The sequence below is a fragment of the Drosophila hydei genome, unplaced genomic scaffold, assembly GCF_003285905.1.
Source record: "Drosophila hydei strain 15085-1641.00,03,60 unplaced genomic scaffold, DhydRS2 tig00000060-arrow-pilon, whole genome shotgun sequence".
Classification (NCBI taxonomy): Eukaryota; Metazoa; Arthropoda; class Insecta; order Diptera; family Drosophilidae; genus Drosophila; species Drosophila hydei.
The window spans coordinates 8,903,040-8,923,041 of record NW_022045656.1 but is presented as its reverse complement, the minus strand read 5'-3'; the positions used below and the strand labels follow the sequence as shown (position 1 = coordinate 8,923,041).

General features: G+C 36.7%; 3 protein-coding genes across 4 annotated transcripts in view; 1 reads left to right on the top strand and 2 right to left on the bottom strand.

The window, feature by feature from the left end:
* Positions 1 to 8,865, bottom strand: part of LOC111602548 (cilia- and flagella-associated protein 91) — a 47,402-nt gene extending 38,537 nt beyond the window's left edge. The window contains exon 1 of one of the 2 annotated variants that reach the window (XM_023319700.2): positions 8,291 to 8,865. In XM_023319700.2, coding sequence (XP_023175468.2) covers positions 8,291 to 8,594 — 304 coding nt within the window. In that variant the 5' untranslated portion in view covers positions 8,595 to 8,865. The remainder of the gene's footprint in view (positions 1 to 8,290) is intronic. The other variant, XM_023319699.2, reaches the window with a different exon arrangement.
* Positions 8,866 to 16,097: 7,232 nt separating this feature from the next.
* LOC111602555 (U6 small nuclear RNA (adenine-(43)-N(6))-methyltransferase) lies at positions 16,098 to 18,156 on the bottom strand. The gene is made up of 4 exons (XM_023319709.2): positions 17,952 to 18,156; positions 17,686 to 17,896; positions 17,216 to 17,633; positions 16,098 to 17,161 (listed from the first exon to the last, which is right to left on the bottom strand). The coding sequence occupies exons 1-4, from the start codon at positions 18,066 to 18,068 to the stop codon at positions 16,987 to 16,989; spliced, it is 921 nt and encodes a 306-aa protein (XP_023175477.2). The 5' UTR covers positions 18,069 to 18,156; the 3' UTR covers positions 16,098 to 16,986.
* A 78-nt stretch (positions 18,157 to 18,234) lies between these two features.
* On the top strand, positions 18,235 to 18,809 carry LOC111602582 (DNA-directed RNA polymerases I, II, and III subunit RPABC4). Its single transcript, XM_023319738.1, has 3 exons — positions 18,235 to 18,374; positions 18,507 to 18,599; positions 18,678 to 18,809. The coding sequence occupies exons 1-3, from the start codon at positions 18,317 to 18,319 to the stop codon at positions 18,698 to 18,700; spliced, it is 174 nt and encodes a 57-aa protein (XP_023175506.1). The 5' UTR covers positions 18,235 to 18,316; the 3' UTR covers positions 18,701 to 18,809.
* Positions 18,810 to 20,002: the final 1,193 nt, after the last annotated feature.

Below are 20,002 nucleotides of genomic sequence, written 5' to 3'. Positions count from 1 at the left end.
AGTTGTGCGATTTCTAATAGAAATCTATTACTAGGAGATGAGATGTAAGGCTTGGTTGAGTCTGAAAGTTGAGCTATGTTACAGCAACTAAAATACGTCTAAGGTCAAAGGCTGCTGGGAGAATGCCACTCAGTCAATGTGAATGTGAATATGAATGTGATTGTGAATATGAATGTGAATGGGAATCCACAAGGAATGGTTTCATCTGTAGAAGTATTAATAAAAAATTAATTTCTAATTTGTAAAACATAAATTAATTAAGATTAAATAACTTTTACTTTAAATGACAGATCAGACATTTTAAGACAAGACATAGAAATTTACTGAGCAGTCAAAATTAATGCTTTACTTGTGCAACTTGAACAATGAGCATCTGAGCTTGAAGCACAAGCTTCAAAGGCCAAAAGCCTTAGTTGCCAGTGCTATATAAAGAATGTTGCAGTGAAGCAGCAACATAATACTGGCTTACTATATGAAAGCAGTTTAATTTAGTCAAAAATCAATATTTTTAAATTTTCCACAGCCTATATAATTTATATATTTATAATTTATATTATTTTATATATATAGAATTTATATGCTTTTATTTATATTTATAAGATGTGGAGGAAGGCAATAAAAATAGTGTTTTTAACTGTGTATCTAAGGATGAAGATGGAAGAAGTAGGAAGATTTGACACGCCTTTTGTAAGCGTTAAATAGTTAGTGTACACAAGTTTCAATTTAAAAATATTCGAAATTAAAAATATTCTAAAAATATTCGAAAATATATTTTTAAATTAAAGATCTCAACAGCAAATGCACTGCCACAAGTAAAGCTGTAGTCGTAAACACTTTCTAATCATAATTTTCCGTTGCTTTTCTTTCATTATGAAGCGCTCATAAAAATGAAGCGTCTTTTAATTTTGCAGCTTTGAATCACGATTATTTAAAATTCGACGCTAATGGCTTCGTTTGTTATGTTTATTTGCTAAACAGACTGGGATTCTTTTGAAATTACAAACGCCGAGTCAATACGGAAATGTGAAAGAAACCGAGAAGCAAGCAATGATGACAGAAATGTAAACAAGACAGGAAATGGCAAACGGAATAGCAATGGAGCAATGGAGCCACGAGCAGTGGGAAATCTTGAGAACATAAACGAGAAATGTCAATTTATCATTTCCGTTCGTTAACGCGTTGCAAATTGTGCGCTCGCCTTCAAAGTGCAAAAAGGGAGAGCGGTGGATGGCCAGGCAAGCCAGCTGGCTGGGTGGCTGGCCACACCCCAACTACTTGCTGCGCCCACGCCTGACAGTTATGTGTACATAAAGATATGCATAATTTGTGCGTGGCGCCAGCTTTTTCTCAATTCCGAGCGCGGCTGTCACAGACCAAAATATCAAATAACATTCTGGCACGCATTTCTGGTATTTGTCCGGCGCTTTAATGCGGCTCCAGTGTCCAATTTGGCCAAAGCTAAGCATTTTCATTTCTTTCATTTATGCATTTCTTTCGTGTAAATATGCAGCATTTAGCCACATAACGACCTGGCCGCAAGCCCCATCCAGCGAGTGGCTCATCGCATGGCTTTTTTTTGTTTTTTGGGCAAGGCCGTTCTACACCTATTTTTAGCCAGACGGACGCACCTTTTATGGCAAATTAAAATAAATGCCGGCGCAAGGGCTCGCCATGGCGTATACATAATATTGTTATGGCTGTCCGGCATTGGCGACGACCAAACGAGCTGTGAATAGTCCCCATGTGGAGATGCCAAATTTGTATATAAATGTGTTGGTTGCTTTTTTTTCGAACGGCTCTAAAAATTTATGGCCAACAATTTGTGGCCCCCTATGTGGCGAAACAGAACATTTGTAAAAGTTAGATGAAAATAATGGCTCACTAAGTGAACACGGCGGGAACGTGCGGTTTTAACGATATGAGGTCGGAATATTTGGGTATGCCATGCGGTCATCCGACCCTACATTCATTTTGTTTATGTGCAAAGAGCAACTCTTTGACTATGCATTACGTATACGTAACGTGTTCGGGTTTTATTTGAGTACAATTTCAGTTAATAAGTGCGTTCACACCTTGAAAAGTGCTTTAATTAACCAGGCAGGCATAGAAATCAGCGTAGCGAGCTGCAAACACATAAACACGTCAACGCAATAGCCGAAAAGGCGTCGCTGGCCACACCTCAAGGCAAAGCTCTGAACAAACAAAATACAAAATGGAAATCATTAGCCGCCAATAAATCAAGCCAGGCCACCAAGACAGTGGCAGGCAAAACGTCTTATTTACTCTCAATTAGGCGTACATTAGCCACACTCTTGCCAGTCATATTGAGCTGAAAGCCACAACATAATTAGCCACTGAAGCAAGGGGCAATCGGCAATCGGCAATCGACGTCGGAAACGGCCAAGCCTGTTAGCCATGTTGTGGTAATGGTTTGATACTTTGAGTGTATCTGCTAATTGAAACCGCTTTGTAGCGGCTCAAAAGCTTCGAGACAAACTCAAAGCTTAGCCGTTTTAATTAAAATTATGCAAATATCTGTGAAAAGCCCCAAATATGAAGCATACGCCCGAGTAACGCGCTGGCGACCAAAGCTGAACGCAGCAAATTGTATTGCGTGCTTTTGTGCGCATTCGCTCTTAATCCCATTTAAATATACTCTGCAGCAAGAGAGTCCATGTCAAATGCCTCTTTGGCTTGTATTAGCAGCAGAGAACAGAGATAAAATATTTATTTATATGAATTTAGAATTTGCATCTAAAACTTTCAATCACTCTTAGTTTAAAATATGTTATTATTTTATACATTTTTTATAATAATTTATATTTTATTATTTAAAAGTTTTTGTTTATTTCAATAGCTACATTTTATACATTTTATGTAATTTAATTTTTTGAAATGATTTTCAATTCAACTATTATTAGCTTGAAATCGTTCTTTCACTAAATTCTAATTCGCTTGGAGTTGGAGCTTGCCAAAGGTGAAGTCTTCTATTTTTCAATTCAGTTAACTTATGAGCTCAACCTATACAAATTCTTATGAAAGATGACTATTGATATTTGTTGGTAAATTAAGAGTATGGTATTAGCAATATCTAGTAGCAGTAGCATCAATTATATTTCCGATAATATTCTCAAAGAGTTTCAGCTCAACATTTGACATTCATCCATTCAAATTGAGGAGTATACTCAATTCGGTGGCATAAATTCATCACTGATATAATCTAACGATACTCACGAATAGCTTAATTGCTTGTATACATCTGCAACAACAACAATAACAACATTTAGAGCAGACGCAACAATGGAAGCATACCTCTCGGGCGTCTATTTGCATTACACATTAGCACAAAAGCAGCTCGCAGATACTTTAGCAGGAGCTTAGCACTAGGCAAAGTGTTTTATTGTACACGCTTTCCACTTTCCGCTTGCCACACTCTACTTGCCGCTTGCCTTTCACCGCCTGCCGCTTTGGGATGCCATTGTATTTGTTTAGGATTTTTTGAGGCTCAGATTTGAGTGTGTGTGTGTGGCGCAGATTTACGCTTGAGTTGACAACTTTATTGCTAATTTATGTGCAGCGTCGTGTAACGCTGGCCATGCCATGCCACGCCCCTGGCCAACTAATGGGCATATAATTTGGGCGCATACGTAATGTTATTTCGGTTAGGTGCGGCCGGCCATAAAGATAAGCCATAGAACCATGTACTTGGGCCACACTCGTCATCATCAGCATTTATTAATTAGTTGGTAATGCGTCAAAGGCAGACATTCTTAACTTTTCATTCGACAGTCGCGGGTTGAATAAACCTCACTTCGGGCCTGGGCCAAGTTTGCAGTTTTCTCATGCTGTTGCTGGCAGCGCATTTCCTTTTTTAATTTCATATTTTTTATTTTTTGATATGCAGCCAAGAGAAGAACGCAAACAGACTCCGAATGTGTTGAGCCCGGCTACGTGTTTATAATATGAAATTTTTCTTGGCATAGCTCGGCAAAAGCAAAACCAGAAGCAGCAGCAGCAGCATCAGCAGCAGCAGCAGAAGGCATAAAGCGACGCCGACTTAAAAGGCATTTGTATGGCTGGTTTGCTTTATGGTAGTTTTATTTTATGCCTTTTGCAGCTGCCTTTATTTATGTCGCTGGCGGCATTTCAAAAAAAGACCAAAAAGAGAATGAAGTATAAAAATATAAAGCAAAGAAACTATTTCGACAGCGGAGCCCAAAGACAACAATTTAATACCTAACGAAAGACTATAAACATTTTTTAGGCACCAAAATTTGATGAAAATGCTAGATAAACATATTACATGTCCTTTTATTTACATAGGTCTTAAAAAAGGTCGCTTTGAATATAAAATACATCTACTTGAAACTATAAAATGTTTATTTTGCAACAAGATTTCATATTTTTACTGCCTTACGAGTTTGCGCTCGAGTAGCTCAGCGCTGAGCAGCGTGTGACGCGTTTTGAATTGAAAAAGCTACACGGACAGCATTAACTTTATATTTGTTTTATATCATAATATAATAATAAAAATATTTCGTATATTTTATTTTAAAATTTCTATGCGATGCATTGATTATTAAAACTTGAAAAGAAAATAAAAAGTTCAAATTAGATGATCTAATATATATATATTTATTTATTAAAATATACTATTATTTATATTATTATTATTATTTATTTATTATATATATTATTATTGTTTTTTATTTACATTCATTATTTATACCTTAATTATTTAATTATTTATTATTTTATTATTAATACCTTAATACTCAAGTAATCACACATACGTTGCTGCCACTTAAAAAGTTTGAATTATTCTAATCTATTCAACAATCGATAATCCCTCAAACATATTTAATATTCCCTCTAATTTTAAATTATTTAATAATAAACGCTGCAGCTCAAACGTTTTATACATTTCAGCATAAATTGTAAAGGCTACGAAATATTTCATTTTAAGCTGTGCAACGAGCGTAACTAGCAGAAAATTATATAAATCATTCAGTCTATTAATCACGTATTCAATTTATACGCTAACATTGTTTATTTAATAAATGTAGTTCACTAAATTAAACTTTAAATGCAAATATAAATCAGAGCCAGTCAAGTTAGTACTCAGACAAAACTCATTTAACTGAATTTATAAGAAATACATTTGATGAATTTTGCTATAATTTATTTAGAAAAAGATTTTAAACAAAATGTAGAATTTAATAAAAATATATATACACATATTTATTTTTTATAAATATTCCTTTTTTAATTTAGAAACATGAAACTAAACATTTTAAAATTATTCAAGCAGAATTCATTTTTTCTCCTAAGTAAATATTATTTTACACCACAAATTTGTTTTATTTTTGCTGCCTCTATTTGCATAGCAATATTTATTTAAGACTGAAAAACGTTTATTGTTTGCAATAAAATCATATATAATATATATATATATATATATATATATATATATATATATATATATATATATATATATATATATATATATACATAAATATATATATATATATATACATAAATATATATATATATATATATATATATATATATACATATAGATTTATATGTATATATCATGCATACCCTTCATTAACATTCAGCCATCATCAACAACCTTACCGCAAAGCAGACACCACATGAACTCCTGACATCTGGTACTCAGACAATCAGAAATTGATATGCTTGTCGTTTCTATGGCCTTCGTCGAGCAAGTTCATTACACATAGAAATAATTAAGCGTTTGAAGCATTTTGTAATTAAGTTCATTGGAAAAGCCATGCGTTTTGCGGCCAGCGTTGAGAAAGGGGAATTTCTTTTAATGTAAAGCAGCATGAAAAGCATTTATCAAGCTCTAATTAGAGCAGCCAACCAAAATTTTGCGCATTTGTATAATTTTCAGGGAAAATTCATGAAAAGGCAGCTGTGCCCCTTCAAGGGCAAAGCGTAATGAAAATCTGCCAACGCATGCATGAAAATGTTTAAGCAATTTAAAAGCAGCAACGGCGACAGGCGACATTAACAACAACGAAATTACTAAACAATAATCATAATTTGTGGTATTAAGCGACACCAGAACAGGAGAGCAGTTCCTTTTTATCGTTGTCGTCGTCGTCCTTGCCAAGCGCTTTACGGCCAGCGCTGATAAAGTGTCGCTGTGCAATTTATCTGAGCTGGAGCGGGAGCGGGAGCTGGTGGCCCGGTGGCCAGGTGCCCAGCGCCTGCTGCTCGTTGCCTGGGGACCCAATCCAAATACCAAGTCGGACGGAGCAACTGCACCTGTCACATGGGAAAACACGTTCCGGTAATTTATGAGTCATACATTTGAGTTCTGCAGTTTTATGTGGCCTGCGGCTAGGTGGCACGGCTCACGCGCGAATTTTATTTCCATTTTTGTTTTCCTTTTTAAGGCAAACAAACCGCAAAAGTTTTTCACTGCTGAATTTCTAAAAATAACATCGCAGTTATGAGTAACATATACGAGAGTAAGACGAACTGAACTGTGAGATTGACGCGCGAATTTCCAACCAAAACTTTGCCCATGATTTATTCTGCCAAATGTTTTTCTTCTACAAATTATGAACTTTATGCCCAGAAAACATGCAGGCAGGGAATCAACAATAATGAAGACAACAAAACACAAAGCCAATTATAATTTTGATTATTGTAAAACATTTGAATTATAAATGAGCGACTTTGACCTTACCTAAGAAGAGAGTTTTTGGTGCCGAACAAATCTGAGCTGAGGTCAGTTTCAAGTTAATTTTCTAAAGGAATTGAATGAAAGCAACATTATTTCGGGGCCAAACTTAACTAAGATTATATTAATTGCAGTTAATTAAAAATTTATTTTTTTCCAGTCAAAGTCAAGAATAGAAAAAAAGACTCATAAAACTTGAAACGTCAGGCAAATAATTTTTACAGAATTTGTAGCTAAAGTGGATAGACATTAAAATGGTTAATATAACAGGTAAATATTGCAGGGCGTAAGATATTTTCAATGTAGTTTTAATACATTCAAAGATATTTAAGGCACTTAATGTTTCCTTTTTGTTCGAATTTATTCTGGTTCTTTGAACATACACTGCATATAGGCCGATAAAGTTATGGACAGTTCAAATTTGGAACTCATCAATTGTGAAAATGTTACCTCCAGAGCATTCAGAAATACCTTTTAAGCAGCAATATTCCTTAGCTATCAAACTAGTGCTGGTAATAAACTTTTCTATCAATAGCTATTCGTAGAACAACTTACATGACTATAAAGACTTCTTCCTTCCAGTAATTTTTCCATTTATAACATTCAAGACAAATACCTGAGGCAATATGTGTTATAGCAGCTAAGAACTCTCTTGACGCACTCTCCCCAATCAAAACTTTTTTCATTTGCTAACTAAACAAAATGCTCCAAAGGTTCTAAGAATCATGAACTAAGTAAAGATGTCTTCACTTTCAACATTTCAAAGGTCCTCGCCAGCAAAGCCATAAGCATCGCAGCATCTCGAAACGTAGGCAATAAATTTATGCCTCTAGTTAATAATATATTTATGTTATGCTCTTAGCGCTGACATAAAGATATATTTATGTGGCGCTTATTAGATAACATAAGCAGTGAAACATGGCCTGTTATAATGCCCATTAGGCCAATGTTGTGCTCCGAGTCGACGCAATATTGGCAACAGTGCGGCTACTTAACCAAGCTAAGTGCTGCACAAATTTGCCGAAGGACACAACAATTTGCACAGGAGATTCGCACAAACACACACACACGCAGACACACACACACACGCAGACATACGCATAAATGTACAGAAGTCATCAAAGGACGTTAGGTATAAAAATGTACTCGAATGTGTAGCAGAGTGTAATGTAGTGCAGTGTAGTGTGCATTAAGCAGTCATGTATACCCTCTGTATATATTTATATATGTATATATATATTTAAGGTAATATATATTTGCGACACCATTAAGCGCGTTATTGGATTAGAATGAGAACCAAATAGAAAGAGAAAGAGAGAGAGAGAGAGAGAGAGAGATGGAATGGAAGGGAACTGCGATAGGGATTTGCCACACAGCACACATTTGATAAATACAAAATACAATAAATAATAATGAAGGTAACCACACGCATACACACACATACAATACACAAAGAAACTCACACACACATACCCATACATACGCACACTCATACATAGTGAAGAGCTTTGTAATATGAATGTATTTTTGGGGTATTTGTTGTATTGTATTTGATATGTATTTGGCTCTTACCTTCCTCCTCGACATCATCGTTGAATTCTGTGATTTCCGCCTTATCGCATGAACGGTCGACGCCATTTGTTACCGCGCTGCTGCCTTTGGAGATGGCAGCTACGGCAGCCGCCTTGGCATCGCCATTGGAGATAATTGAATTTGATTTTGCGTGATTTGTATGATTGTTCGAGGATTTTGCTGAGCAGGAGCCACCATCGGCCAGCTCCAGTTGCGGTGCACTCGGCTCCGGTTCGCCATTGCTGACAGCATCGATGGCGCCGCCGTCCTTTGTCTTCAGCTCCTGACTGGTGTTGCAGCCCATTGTGTGTTGGCTTAGACTCTGTTGCTTGGTCTCTGTACTTTAAGTTGGCCCAGGTAACCAGACCAGAACCAGGCAATCGCTGTTGTTTAATCAATTGCAGCGGCAACAACAAAGTCAGCACACACAAACACACCGACACCCACACACTCTCTCACACACACACACGATAACAAATTCCTTACACACGCGGGCTTTAACTTTATTTTATGAACTTTTGTTAGAGTTTGGTTTTTTGCACTTTGACTTTTGTTTGGCTGAAACCTTTCTGTACAAAAATCTGGTAAAAAACTATGTTTTTATTCCTTTAAATTTTTGTTGTTGTTGAATTAGTTGGAGTCGTAATCAAAAGAGCTACAAAAAGGTTCACAACCACGAAAATATCAGCCAGTTTTTTTTTCTAAATTATTTTTTGTGCTGAGAGTTAGAAAATGGAAATCGGAACTTGAAAAACTCTGAAGCTGACGTTAAATTTGACTGACTGACGCTGGCACAAGCTCAGGCACAACTGACAAACGCAAGCGACGCGTCCACACTAAGAATAAATTGCGGCTGTTATCCTGCAGGAGCAAGGCTCAACAGTCGACAACAGGAGCAATGGCAGCGACAGCGACAGAAGCAGCGACAGCAGCAGAGGCAGTGAAGTCAACGTCAACGTCACCGTCAGCCGGCAGTCAACAACTAGCCAAAAAGGAGCCCCAGAAATCGAGCGGGTAAATAAGGCGAAGAGCACAAAAACCCAGTCAGGCAGTGAGAGAGCACATGTCTACTCATTTTATTGGCTGCACAGTGGAGCCAGATGCATGCACAAACATAAAATTAACAAAACAAAATTTTTATGAGTGTGTCAGTAGTTTTTAGCTAGACAATACAAAATTATTACAATTCCCTCAATTCTTGTCTAATTTTAAGTGTTAAATTTTATAATGCAAATTTCATATTTTATATATATTCTAAGTTTTTCAAAAATAAATAATTTATATTATATTATATCTTCTTATTAATTTAATAAAAATATTTTCAGTTTTACTTCTATGATACCATATTATTTTTAAATTAATTTTCGCTTAAATTTAATAAAAATTGCTCCACTGTGACTATGCTTTTAGTAGAGAGAAATAAAAGCAGAGAGTGAGTGAGCGAGAGCGAGAGAGAGCAAGAGTGAGAGAGGACAAACTAACGGAGAGCCATGACAATACAACAGCTGATGTCTGCTTGGCTGCAGAGTTTTTTCGCAAATAAACAAAGCGGACTGGCAAAGCCGACAGCCAGCGTGCACACACACAAACACATATATAACATCACAAAGCCACATCACTAGCAGCAGCCGCAGCAGCAGAGCCAGAAGAGCAGCGCCGACAGCAGCAGCACCAGCAGCCATTGCTGTGAAGTTGCTAAGGCAATGGCATCATCTATTGGGACGTTTGCACGCACCAACTTTACCAACGCGCACACACACACACACACGTAGATTTCACCATACCTTTTGGCAGTCATAAATAGCTACACAATGCTCAAAGCTAAAGAAAAATAAAAAATTTCGCCATAAAAATATCAATGAAACATTTTTCCGGTATCTTTGCCATTCTGTTTGTCCTTAGCATAACTCATGTACCTAAGCAGCTACTAGTTTTTTCTTTTCTGCTTTTGTTTTGCTTGTGTTTCTTGTTCTTCCTATATGCCACGCTTTTTGCCACAATGTTGACGTCGCTCTGTTTTTGTGCAAATTTTTTGTTCTTATATCCTGTATCCTGTAATAATATCAGTGGGTGTATTAAAGCTTATAAATATATATAAATAAATATCAATAACTAGACACGTTTTGCGGCAATTGATATATTTAATTGTTTGGGATTAGCGTTATTCTTGTAAAGCAATTAAGTTAAGTAAATGCGAGATAATTAATTTCTCTCACAAGAAGTGGACATACTGAGATATAAAGTTATTAAAATATTAAGTTATTAAAATACTAAGGTATTGAGATATTGTACACTTTAAGTATGGAGATTCTGATTCATCTGGAACTTAAATTTATATCAGATATTGAGGTATTGAGATATTGAGGTAGTAAGGCAATGAAGCTGTCAGCCTTATTGAGCTTTGTAGTTATTAAGATACTGAACTTTTTGAGGTTTTGGAATATTCAAGAATTAAATTGATGAAATATTGATGATTTGATGTAACTCAGGTGGTGTCACAATGAGAATAACTCCAAACATTTTCTTGATGATCAGTTAAAAGGTTTTCTAAATATGTTTATATGAATTTACTTTAACTACAGGGTATCTGCTAATCGAACACTCTTCATATGAGCACTCTTTCTTTCTGTTTTCAGTTTAGCAACTTTTTTGTTTTGTTTCCCATTTGGGAGTTTGTTTTGCGCGTGTGTGTGTCTGTGTGATTCACTCCGAAATGAATTGGTCTGCTCTTATTCCGTCACGCCCATTCACCCACTGGGCCACCTGCCCATCTGTCGATAGGCTACGCCGCACAGGGTGTCATTATCATAAAGTCAAATGTTAGCAGGAAAAAGCACGAATGCATATGTAAATAGTAAATTCGACTGACATTTGACTTTGCCCAGAACGAAACATGATTGTAGCCCCCTCTGAGGTGTCAGCTGGCAGAAGTCTTAATCAAAGGCGGCTGCGAGACAGAGGGCACTACCCTAAAGTAGCGCAATACACAGCTATGCAAATGAGCTTCAGCTACGCAATGTGCATAGAAAGTATTTTATTTTGATGCGCAACATAAAGAGGCAAGTAACTGGACGAGGACACCCTGTATGCCTGAAGCCGGTAAATATTTAACAATTATGCAAAAATACTTCAGAGCTCGCAAAAAATGCCTGACACGCAAAAAATAACTGTCATTAAATGCATTCTGGGACAGTCTATTCAAAATATTTAATGGTGCCCATCGGGCAGCACAATTATAAACCATACAGCATGCACTGCTAATCTGAACAATGAATTTGTGCCATGCGCTGAGTGAGTTATCAGCAAAGGCAAAAAGTTTATTAGAGCTGAGTAGCTGAGCTCCCATTTCAACCAACATTTATTAGCTGCTCTTGCGAGCACGTCTCAGTTTCTGTTTTCATCGTTTAAATCTCGCACAACAGACTTATCTAATTAGATTCAACTATAATTGAGATGCACACTTATACACGCTGTTAGCAAACTTTGCTGCGCCCTAAACTATGCAACACAAAAGAGTTAAGACTTCATTTAAGTCTTGGGCAACAGCCGAAGCCCTTATCTGCTTGCATTTTGCCAGTCAGCAACTGCAAGACAAGTGAGCAGTGTCAAGTGAAGCATACTAAACGACAAGATACCCTGTAAATTAAATTTCCTTTTCAAATATATTAAAAACACATTCGAGCAGACAATCCATAGCAGAAATACAAGAAGAATAAGAGCCAAGTACAAGTGACTGCACTTGAAAAGAACATCCTACTGCTGCTGCTGCTGCTGCCGCATCAATTGTAAGTAATGTGTGAATTTCCACATTTCACAGCTGCCAAAGCCCAAGAGCCAAAACGAACAACAGCAGATTGCGTCGCCGATGTCAAGACAGTTTTAAGACTTAAAATAGCGACAAAAACTTTTAGTCAGAGCTGTGAATGCGTTGAGCGTGTGAACATGCATAGCAAGTGCTGGCATGGAATTTCCCAGCTTCTTTCACACAGACCGTTTGGGCATTCCTGCATTGTTGTGGGTAGAACACTGGCATGACAAATGCGCTGGCGATACATAGACCCTTGCCGAGGTTGATAAAGTGACAGACAACGAGTTGTCTCAAGTGCCAAGAGCTCACAGCCATAATTGGCAAAGGGTTGAGGGGTGGCAAAAGGCAGGAAAGGCTTTCAGTTTGCGCATCATTTGCCCGCCGAAATGCAAAGTCATTATTTTTGGCAAAAGATAAAAATACTTGATGCTTTGTTTTTTTGGGTTCCAGCAGCCGATCTGAGCACATTTCGATTTTCTAGCTGCCTCACGAAACGCAGCGCCAGCGCACGAAACATGCCCAGCCAAATTACGTATACGCCGTGTTGTTCGGCCTATGCCACAGGCACATACAAAACTACAGCAACGAATGAACTGCTTTCCCTCATTTGTATCTGTTTATGTGAGTGTGTGTGTATGTGTGTGTGTGTTTGTGTGCGTCGTCTCTCCCGGGACTGTTGCCAAGTGGAAAGTTCTCGCGTCCTTTTTGTCTGAAGTTCACCGGTGCGCAACAACTTTCTGGGCGCTGCACAAATTGACAGCAGACCAACAGATTCTGTGTGAAAATTTATGTTTTTAAAGTGTTGGCTTTAAATATAGCCCGAGGCCAGCGCATAGCGAAAAGCAGCTCAGCCAGACTATGCCAAGTGTAAACACAGCCCAGGCCCAAAGCCACTTGCTGTTTGCCCAGCCAAATCAAATTTTGACTTTCAAACTTTTGTCAGCTTGGCAAACACTGAAAGCGGAGTTTACGGCTCAAGATTAATTTTTAGTTTTAAAATGTGAAAGTGTGTAAAGAAACTTAGACATTCTTTAGCTAGTCTAACTAACTTTAGTAGAGAATAAAACGAGATTGTGACATTTCATTCGACAAGCCAAATTCTGCCAACCTTCGCTTCTCTTCACCTGGCTACAGCAAAAGTCGCTCAGAATAATTGAATAAGCGCTGACATGATAAATGATCTATCAGCGAATTGTGCACGAAAGTATTTATCACACGCCTACAGCTGCAGGCCAACAGTTAACACATTTAAATAAATGAATCGAAAAATTAATTTATGTAATTAAAAGTATAAATGTCTGCCATAGACGCACGTCCCACAGAGCCAGAGCAAGAAAATTATTTTCTTATGTAGTCATAAATAGCAGAAGGCTTGGTCTGACTCTCATGCAGTCCTTTTGTGTTTTGTATAGTCTCTGAATGTTAAGATTATTATTAAATAAAGTGTGAATGAATTTTGATTTAGGTAGTTCGAAGTGTTGCCTATTATTTAGGCATTTAAGCCACGAGTTCAATTCACAGACCAGAATGAAAACTAGAATTTTCTCTTCACTTTCATTCAGTAAATTGAATAATACTTTTAATACAGCTTTAAGCTTTAAGTATTTTAAGTAGTTTAAAGTGAAAACTGTTTTGGAAAGTGACTAACAATGTTTACAAACTGTTTACTGAGTAAAAAAATGAAATTGGCATCTTTATATAAAATCGAATATTAAATGCTTGAGTTTGATAAGCAAGTTTCTTACTAATATGTTTACTCTGATTATTTTGCAATATAAATGGGCTAACTTTTATATATATTTATTGAAATATTTATTATTTTTGCAATACAAATTATGATACCAAAGCAGAAAATCCCAAGAAGTTAAAGACCTTAAAATTATATCTCACACAAATTCATATTATTTAAAAAAAATTCATTTATTTTAAATAAATTAATATAAAATATAAATATCTAAAAAAAGTTATTTAAATTAATCTATTTTACTTCAGCCATAATTTTTATATCGTATTTCAAGTATACGATATATTCATATCGTAACAGAAATGATTTTATGATTGGATTGCGCTAGGTTTGTTTGCTTTTCCAACGTTGATGAGCGCTCCCACATGTGTGCTTTTTGTAATTTTCTAGCTATTACCTTAATTTGGGACAGACACACACTCACCACACACACACACGGCCACACACGCGCACACCTAGAAACCAACACGTGTCCTGGAACTGCCTCGACGGCGTAATTGTTAATTAAAAACCCGCTGAGGGCACGACTTGTTTGCACAACACCCACGAAAATGTTTGTCGGCCATGAAACCGCTGACCATGGCCGGTTAAAGGTGTTGTGAATAATGTCATAAAGCCGAAACAAGACACAGCCGAAATTACATTTGTGAGCGCATCAATTTCAATGGACTCCGAGTGGGAGTTGTCCTGCTTTCGTCTTTCATTGGCATCATAAAATGGTTTAGAAAATAAGTTTACGACCATGCATAACACGCATATTATGCTGGGCTAATACATTTTTAATGCGAATTCGCTGTGGCGCATGGCTAAGTAATTGAGTGGCAAGGCCAACAAGTCGCTTGATTGGATTGCAACACAAATACAGTTGGAGAAACAATGGACGACAAATGATGTATGGCATGAATGTGTTATTTTTAGAGCCGGCCAATCGGGTTAATACAGATGACATTTCATATGTATACATATTATATATATATATACATAGTTAGAAAAACTCTCAGCACAAATCTTTGTCAACCTTGACAATTGCGGGCCAAGAACATCAATCACTTGGGCTGCTGGGTCCAAGACATCAATCACAGCAGCTGCGCTGTCTTGGCCAGCATCTCGGGCTGTGTCGAACAGGATATGAACAAAGACAACACACTCGGAAGGGCGTCCATGTCAACCAAATTGAAAAGTCCTATTTAAATGCAAGGCATCGACTCTGCTGAAAGAAAAAATCGAAATTCGGTTTTGGGTTTTGGGTTTGGGGTGCTGGGCGCTGTTCCTGTACCTGCGTGACTGCACGTAGCAAGCAGCCAGAGCTGGGAGCTGGATTGACTGGCTGCCTGTTAGAATTGCAATTGTCTGGCTGGCAGGCAGTTCGTGCACCTAAATGTATGCTATTGTCATGACACATGGCAATCCGAGTACATTCACTTAGTGCAATGAGCAAAACCAACCAAAAACCAGGCGTATGACAGGCAAATGACACAAAACACTCTCAGACACACACACAGATACACACGCACACACAGACGTAATGCAAATAGTCCGTGTTGCCGTGTCTGTGGCGTGTGTCTCGTTCATGTAAAGCCTTTTCAATAAGCAAGCGAGTGAATGTATCTAGCTGCCAGAGCAGCCCACCACAACGAGTAATTGAACTGGCTAACTGTGTATGTGTGTGTGTGTGTGTGTGTGCAACTCTTAAATGTGATTTTAAAGTCAACATTGAGTCTTTTTGACATACGAACTGCCAGTTTTGGTTTGCCGCTTGTCTGCCAGTTGCTCTTTGGCTTTCAATGTTCGTGTCCGTGTCGATATCCACTTCCGGACTTCGGACTCCGGACTGCCATCTATCGCCTGTGATAATGGTCATGTTGTGTACAATACGATATGATAGCAGCCATTTGCAATTATAACCTTAACCATCTACGGCTCTGATCAGCTCATATTGTTGGCTTGACTTGGCATGCAGCCAGAAGCCACAAGCCAGGCGCCAGACCCTGCCCACCATTGTAGATAGGCAATTGGGTGGCAGACGTGTCTATCTATCTATGGCACACAACATGTCTATGATTTTTATGTATTAGTATTTTGAGATTTCCTTTTGCCCATTGACGATGTGGAGAGCTCTTAAAGAATATTATTTGAGCTTAAAGTTCAAGTGATTGCACAGCAGTAGATAACTTCAAGCGACTAACAAATGCATATTAAATGAAGCAAAAACAAAAAACTTGTAAAAAAGTAAATACTTAAGAGCTTAAGTTCAACAAAAACGTTTTATTTATACAAAAATGCATTTTTAACCATACAAAAACATAAGCAATATGCTCTGAGAGCGGTCTAGACAAGGCAAAGTTTTTACTTCATTTAACTTTTTACTTTGTTTCCATTATTCTGATTATCATTATCTATTTAAAGTCTTAGCTTGCTGCATGTAAAGACTACAACAACTGGAGCTAATTTTGTTTTCCATATAAATGGAAAATTCCAGCTTACACAAAAAGCAATAACATGAATTTTCGGAAGCAACCTCAGGAGCTTATAAGAAACGTGGCCAAGTTGAACTCAAGGACTCGACTCGCCTTTTAATTACATTGTTTTTAACACCTTAACGTGTTGAAATGCTATAAAGGAAAATAGCAAGCAGTCTAGCTGTTGGCACTAAGAAAAGTCCAATAGCTAAAAGCATTTCCTAGTAAAAACACAACTGTGGAATACTCTTTAGCTTTTGGATAATCTTGAATATTAATTTGAAATTTTCACTTGACTTAATTTGTAAAGTAAATGCTTCCAATTGTAGTTTTTGCATAGATGTTTCAATATGGGAAATACCTAAGCTTTGCCAATTGCTTTGTGTGTTTGTGATGGGTAAGTTTTTCCAGTGGTCAATATGATATAAACGCAGCGATAATTTCCGCTAGTTTTGTTGCCCGATTGTGTGTTGACTGTGGCAGCAAATGGCTCGCTGACATGCGAATTTCCATTTAGTGGAAAAGGTTTCGTGGTCGCCCATTTCATATGGGCGGGCAACGGTTTTACTTTTCAGAATATGTCCACATGACATGAGCTCAACAGCTTATTCAGATTCTACCTTAAAATATACTTTTACTTAATGTAAGCTATGTACACTTATTTACATATATAATTGGTTGTAAGCTATTTGGCCGCATCTATTTGTAGAGCTGTTTGCTGAAAGCTCCACGCAACTGCCCAGCGTGTGGTGTGTCCTTGATGAAACTCCGTGGTGCAAACGTTGCTTATTTGCCGCTCACGCAAATAGTCCAAAATCTTGGGCACGTTAGCCTTGACGCCGAGCATGCTGGTGAAAATCCTGAAAAGCGGAGATGTTATTTTTAAAGTTTAAATTTGGTGCAGTTGCACTTACAACACGCGCTCTTTGTACAGCTCGCTCTCGTCGACAATGCGCTGCACGAAAGACACCTCGCCGCCGACACATGTCAACTCCTCGTCAGTACCCGTGCGCACATTGTGAGGCGCTGGCCGACGCTGTGGATTGCGTGTGTTAGCATCAAATGGATTCTTAGCATTCGAGTCAAAAAAAGGCGGATTGCATAGGCAAAAGTGAAATTGTTCCTTGGCCAATTCATTGGAAGACTCAAAATAGCTCTTGAAGATGCTCTGCTTGTCGGGCTGCTTATAGACCTCCACAAGGTGTTGCAGATCATTACGCTTCACATTCTCGAGCGCATATTCAATGTTTGCTTGCTTCGACTCCAGAGCCAGCATCTGCCATCGATTCTTTTTGGCTGCCAGCAGTGAATAAATGCACGATGAACCGCAACCTGAAAAGATTTGTTAAGTGACAGATCTCTTGGCTTAAAGCTAGCCACTTGCCAATGTCGATGCCACACACTGCATCCAGTTTCAGTGGCGCCAGCAAATCCTCTAGCCACAAAATATAGTTCAAGCGCAGCGCCAAAGTTGGCACCAAACTGCCCGGCGCAAAATCCACGTGCAGATCAAAATATTCCAGCAGCAACATTTTGGTCAATTCACGCAATGTTCGTTCATTGCGAAAGTTAATAGATACCTTGCCATTGAGTTCCTGCAAAGTATTAAATATTTTATATTCTTATTTATTTCTTGAATACAAAACTTACCAATTCGCAAACCTGCCGAAAGTCCTTGTACTTGATGGCCAGCTTTGTGTAGTCAGGAGCAGTGCGTAATACATTGCGCGGATGCATTACAAACTTTTTATTATTTTTTCTAATCATTTTATTAAACAACAAATAAAATAATCAACAATAAAACGTTTAAACTGAGTGCAATGCAATTTATGTGACCATTTTAGAGTTAGTAAATAAAAATAACAAAAAATACTAAGTAAGAAATACTGCTGGGCACACTGCTGCTAATAGACTGTTAATTAACATTGTTATGTTATAGAACATAGCATTGTAAAAACAATATTACACATAAGCAGAACGTTTAAAATTAATATTTTTAATCATCTGAGCCAAAAATGTCAGAAACTAGCTCCAAGGAGAATGTTAAGACCGCAATGACATACATCTGTGGTGGTAAGTAAGCAAATGAGCCTGAAAACGACTAAAACAGTCAACAACATGCTGCCGCACAGACGCGCACATGTCTGCACATAATTATAAATGTTTTTTGTTTATAAATGCTAATTCTTATATAAACTTACATAGAATGTCATCATGAGAACGAGATGCGTCCACGTGATCCCATACGTTGCCGCGAGTGTGGCTACCGCATCATGTACAAGAAGCGCACCAAGCGTCGTAAGTACCGGGACTCTTAGCACTTTACAGTGCTGCCCAAACTGTATACATCTGTTAAATATTTGATTTTTCTTACAGTTGTTGTCTTTGATGCACGATAAGGTTGTCTGTATATGGATATGAAAACTATCTTAGAATTTAGCTTGTAATTGAAAACGTATATATTGATAAATATAAGGGTTTGTAATCAGAAAATATGTATTTTTTGTATTTAAGTTGTGGGAAAGTTTTGATCAAGTGGGAATTTCTAAGTTGAAGAATTGGAAGTATTGGATTTAGATGTAAAGCTTAGACACATTCTTAGCTTGCTTGTAAACTATACAGTGCTTCATATATTAAGAAGATATTTCTTATTTTCAAACGTTATGACTCTCTAGGACTCTAGAAACTCTAGAAAAGAGATATAAGCAGAGCTTGATTGACTCCACTGCGCATTTGATTAAAACTATGTGAATACTTGAAGGGTTCTGCCACGACTTTTACATTCAATATAAACAAGACCTTAATTTGAATTGCCCCCTTGAATGGCCAGGGTATGTAAAGAACCTTCGCCGAACTTCTCACTAAGCTGAACTATCTTAAAACTCAAGTAAGTATAAAGAGATGTAGAAATTAAAGAAAGCCCAAAAAGCTATAGCTACAGGATATATTTATATATATATATATATATGGTATATCTCATTTACTTCCTTTCAACAATTAAACAATAAGTTTTTCTAAATTTTTTTAAACTAATTTTACTTTTATTTGAATGTTTTTGGAAATATAATTTTTAAACTAAAAACACTTATATTTGTTTATATATTACTCATTTATTATATTTTTTGTTTTCTTTTGCAACATGTGCTTAAATAAAATGTAAAGTAATTTGTTCTTTTGTTTTGTTCAATTTTTTTTATGTTTTTGTTGCTTTACTCATAAATGTCTTTTTTTGTCTCAAAAATTTTGTCTAAATGGCTTTTGTCATCCAAAAATTTACTTTACTTAAGATTTTCTCATTTGTTTTTAGTTTTATTTTTTCGTGTTAGTTTATCGTTTGGTGTAATAAATTTACTTTTAAGTTTACCACATTTAGCAAAACACACATTTTACACTAGAAATTTTTTATAGCATTTATTTGTTGTTTATTTGTAACTTCTTCTTCTTCACTTAATATTTAACCCGACACTTTTCAGTCAAATATTTCTTCTTGTTCAGTGTGTGGTAAAAAGTTATTACACACATATATATATATGATATATATATATATGTATATATATATATATATATATATATATATATATATATATATATATATATATATATATATATATATATATATATATATATATATATATATATATATATATATAATATATATTGTATTTTCTTTGAGTATTTTGTATTTGTTGTTTTTGTTGTTG

Bases quoted from the DNA above. Each gene is read 5' to 3' on its own strand.
- LOC111602555 (XM_023319709.2), bottom strand. From the start codon at position 18,068: ATGATTAGAAAAAATAATAAAAAGTTTGTAATGCATCCGCGCAATGTA. The intron at 17,897-17,951 runs GTAAGTTTTGTA...AATACTTTGCAG, and splicing joins TTCGGCAGGTTTGCGAATTG to GAACTCAATGGCAAGGTATC. The intron at 17,634-17,685 runs GCAAGTGGCTAG...AAATCTTTTCAG, and splicing joins AGTGTGTGGCATCGACATTG to GTTGCGGTTCATCGTGCATT.
- LOC111602582 (XM_023319738.1), top strand. From the start codon at position 18,317: ATGTCAGAAACTAGCTCCAAGGAGAATGTTAAGACCGCAATGACATAC. The intron at 18,375-18,506 runs GTAAGTAAGCAA...AAACTTACATAG, and splicing joins AATGACATACATCTGTGGTG to AATGTCATCATGAGAACGAG. The intron at 18,600-18,677 runs GTAAGTACCGGG...TTTTTCTTACAG, and splicing joins CAAGAAGCGCACCAAGCGTC to TTGTTGTCTTTGATGCACGA.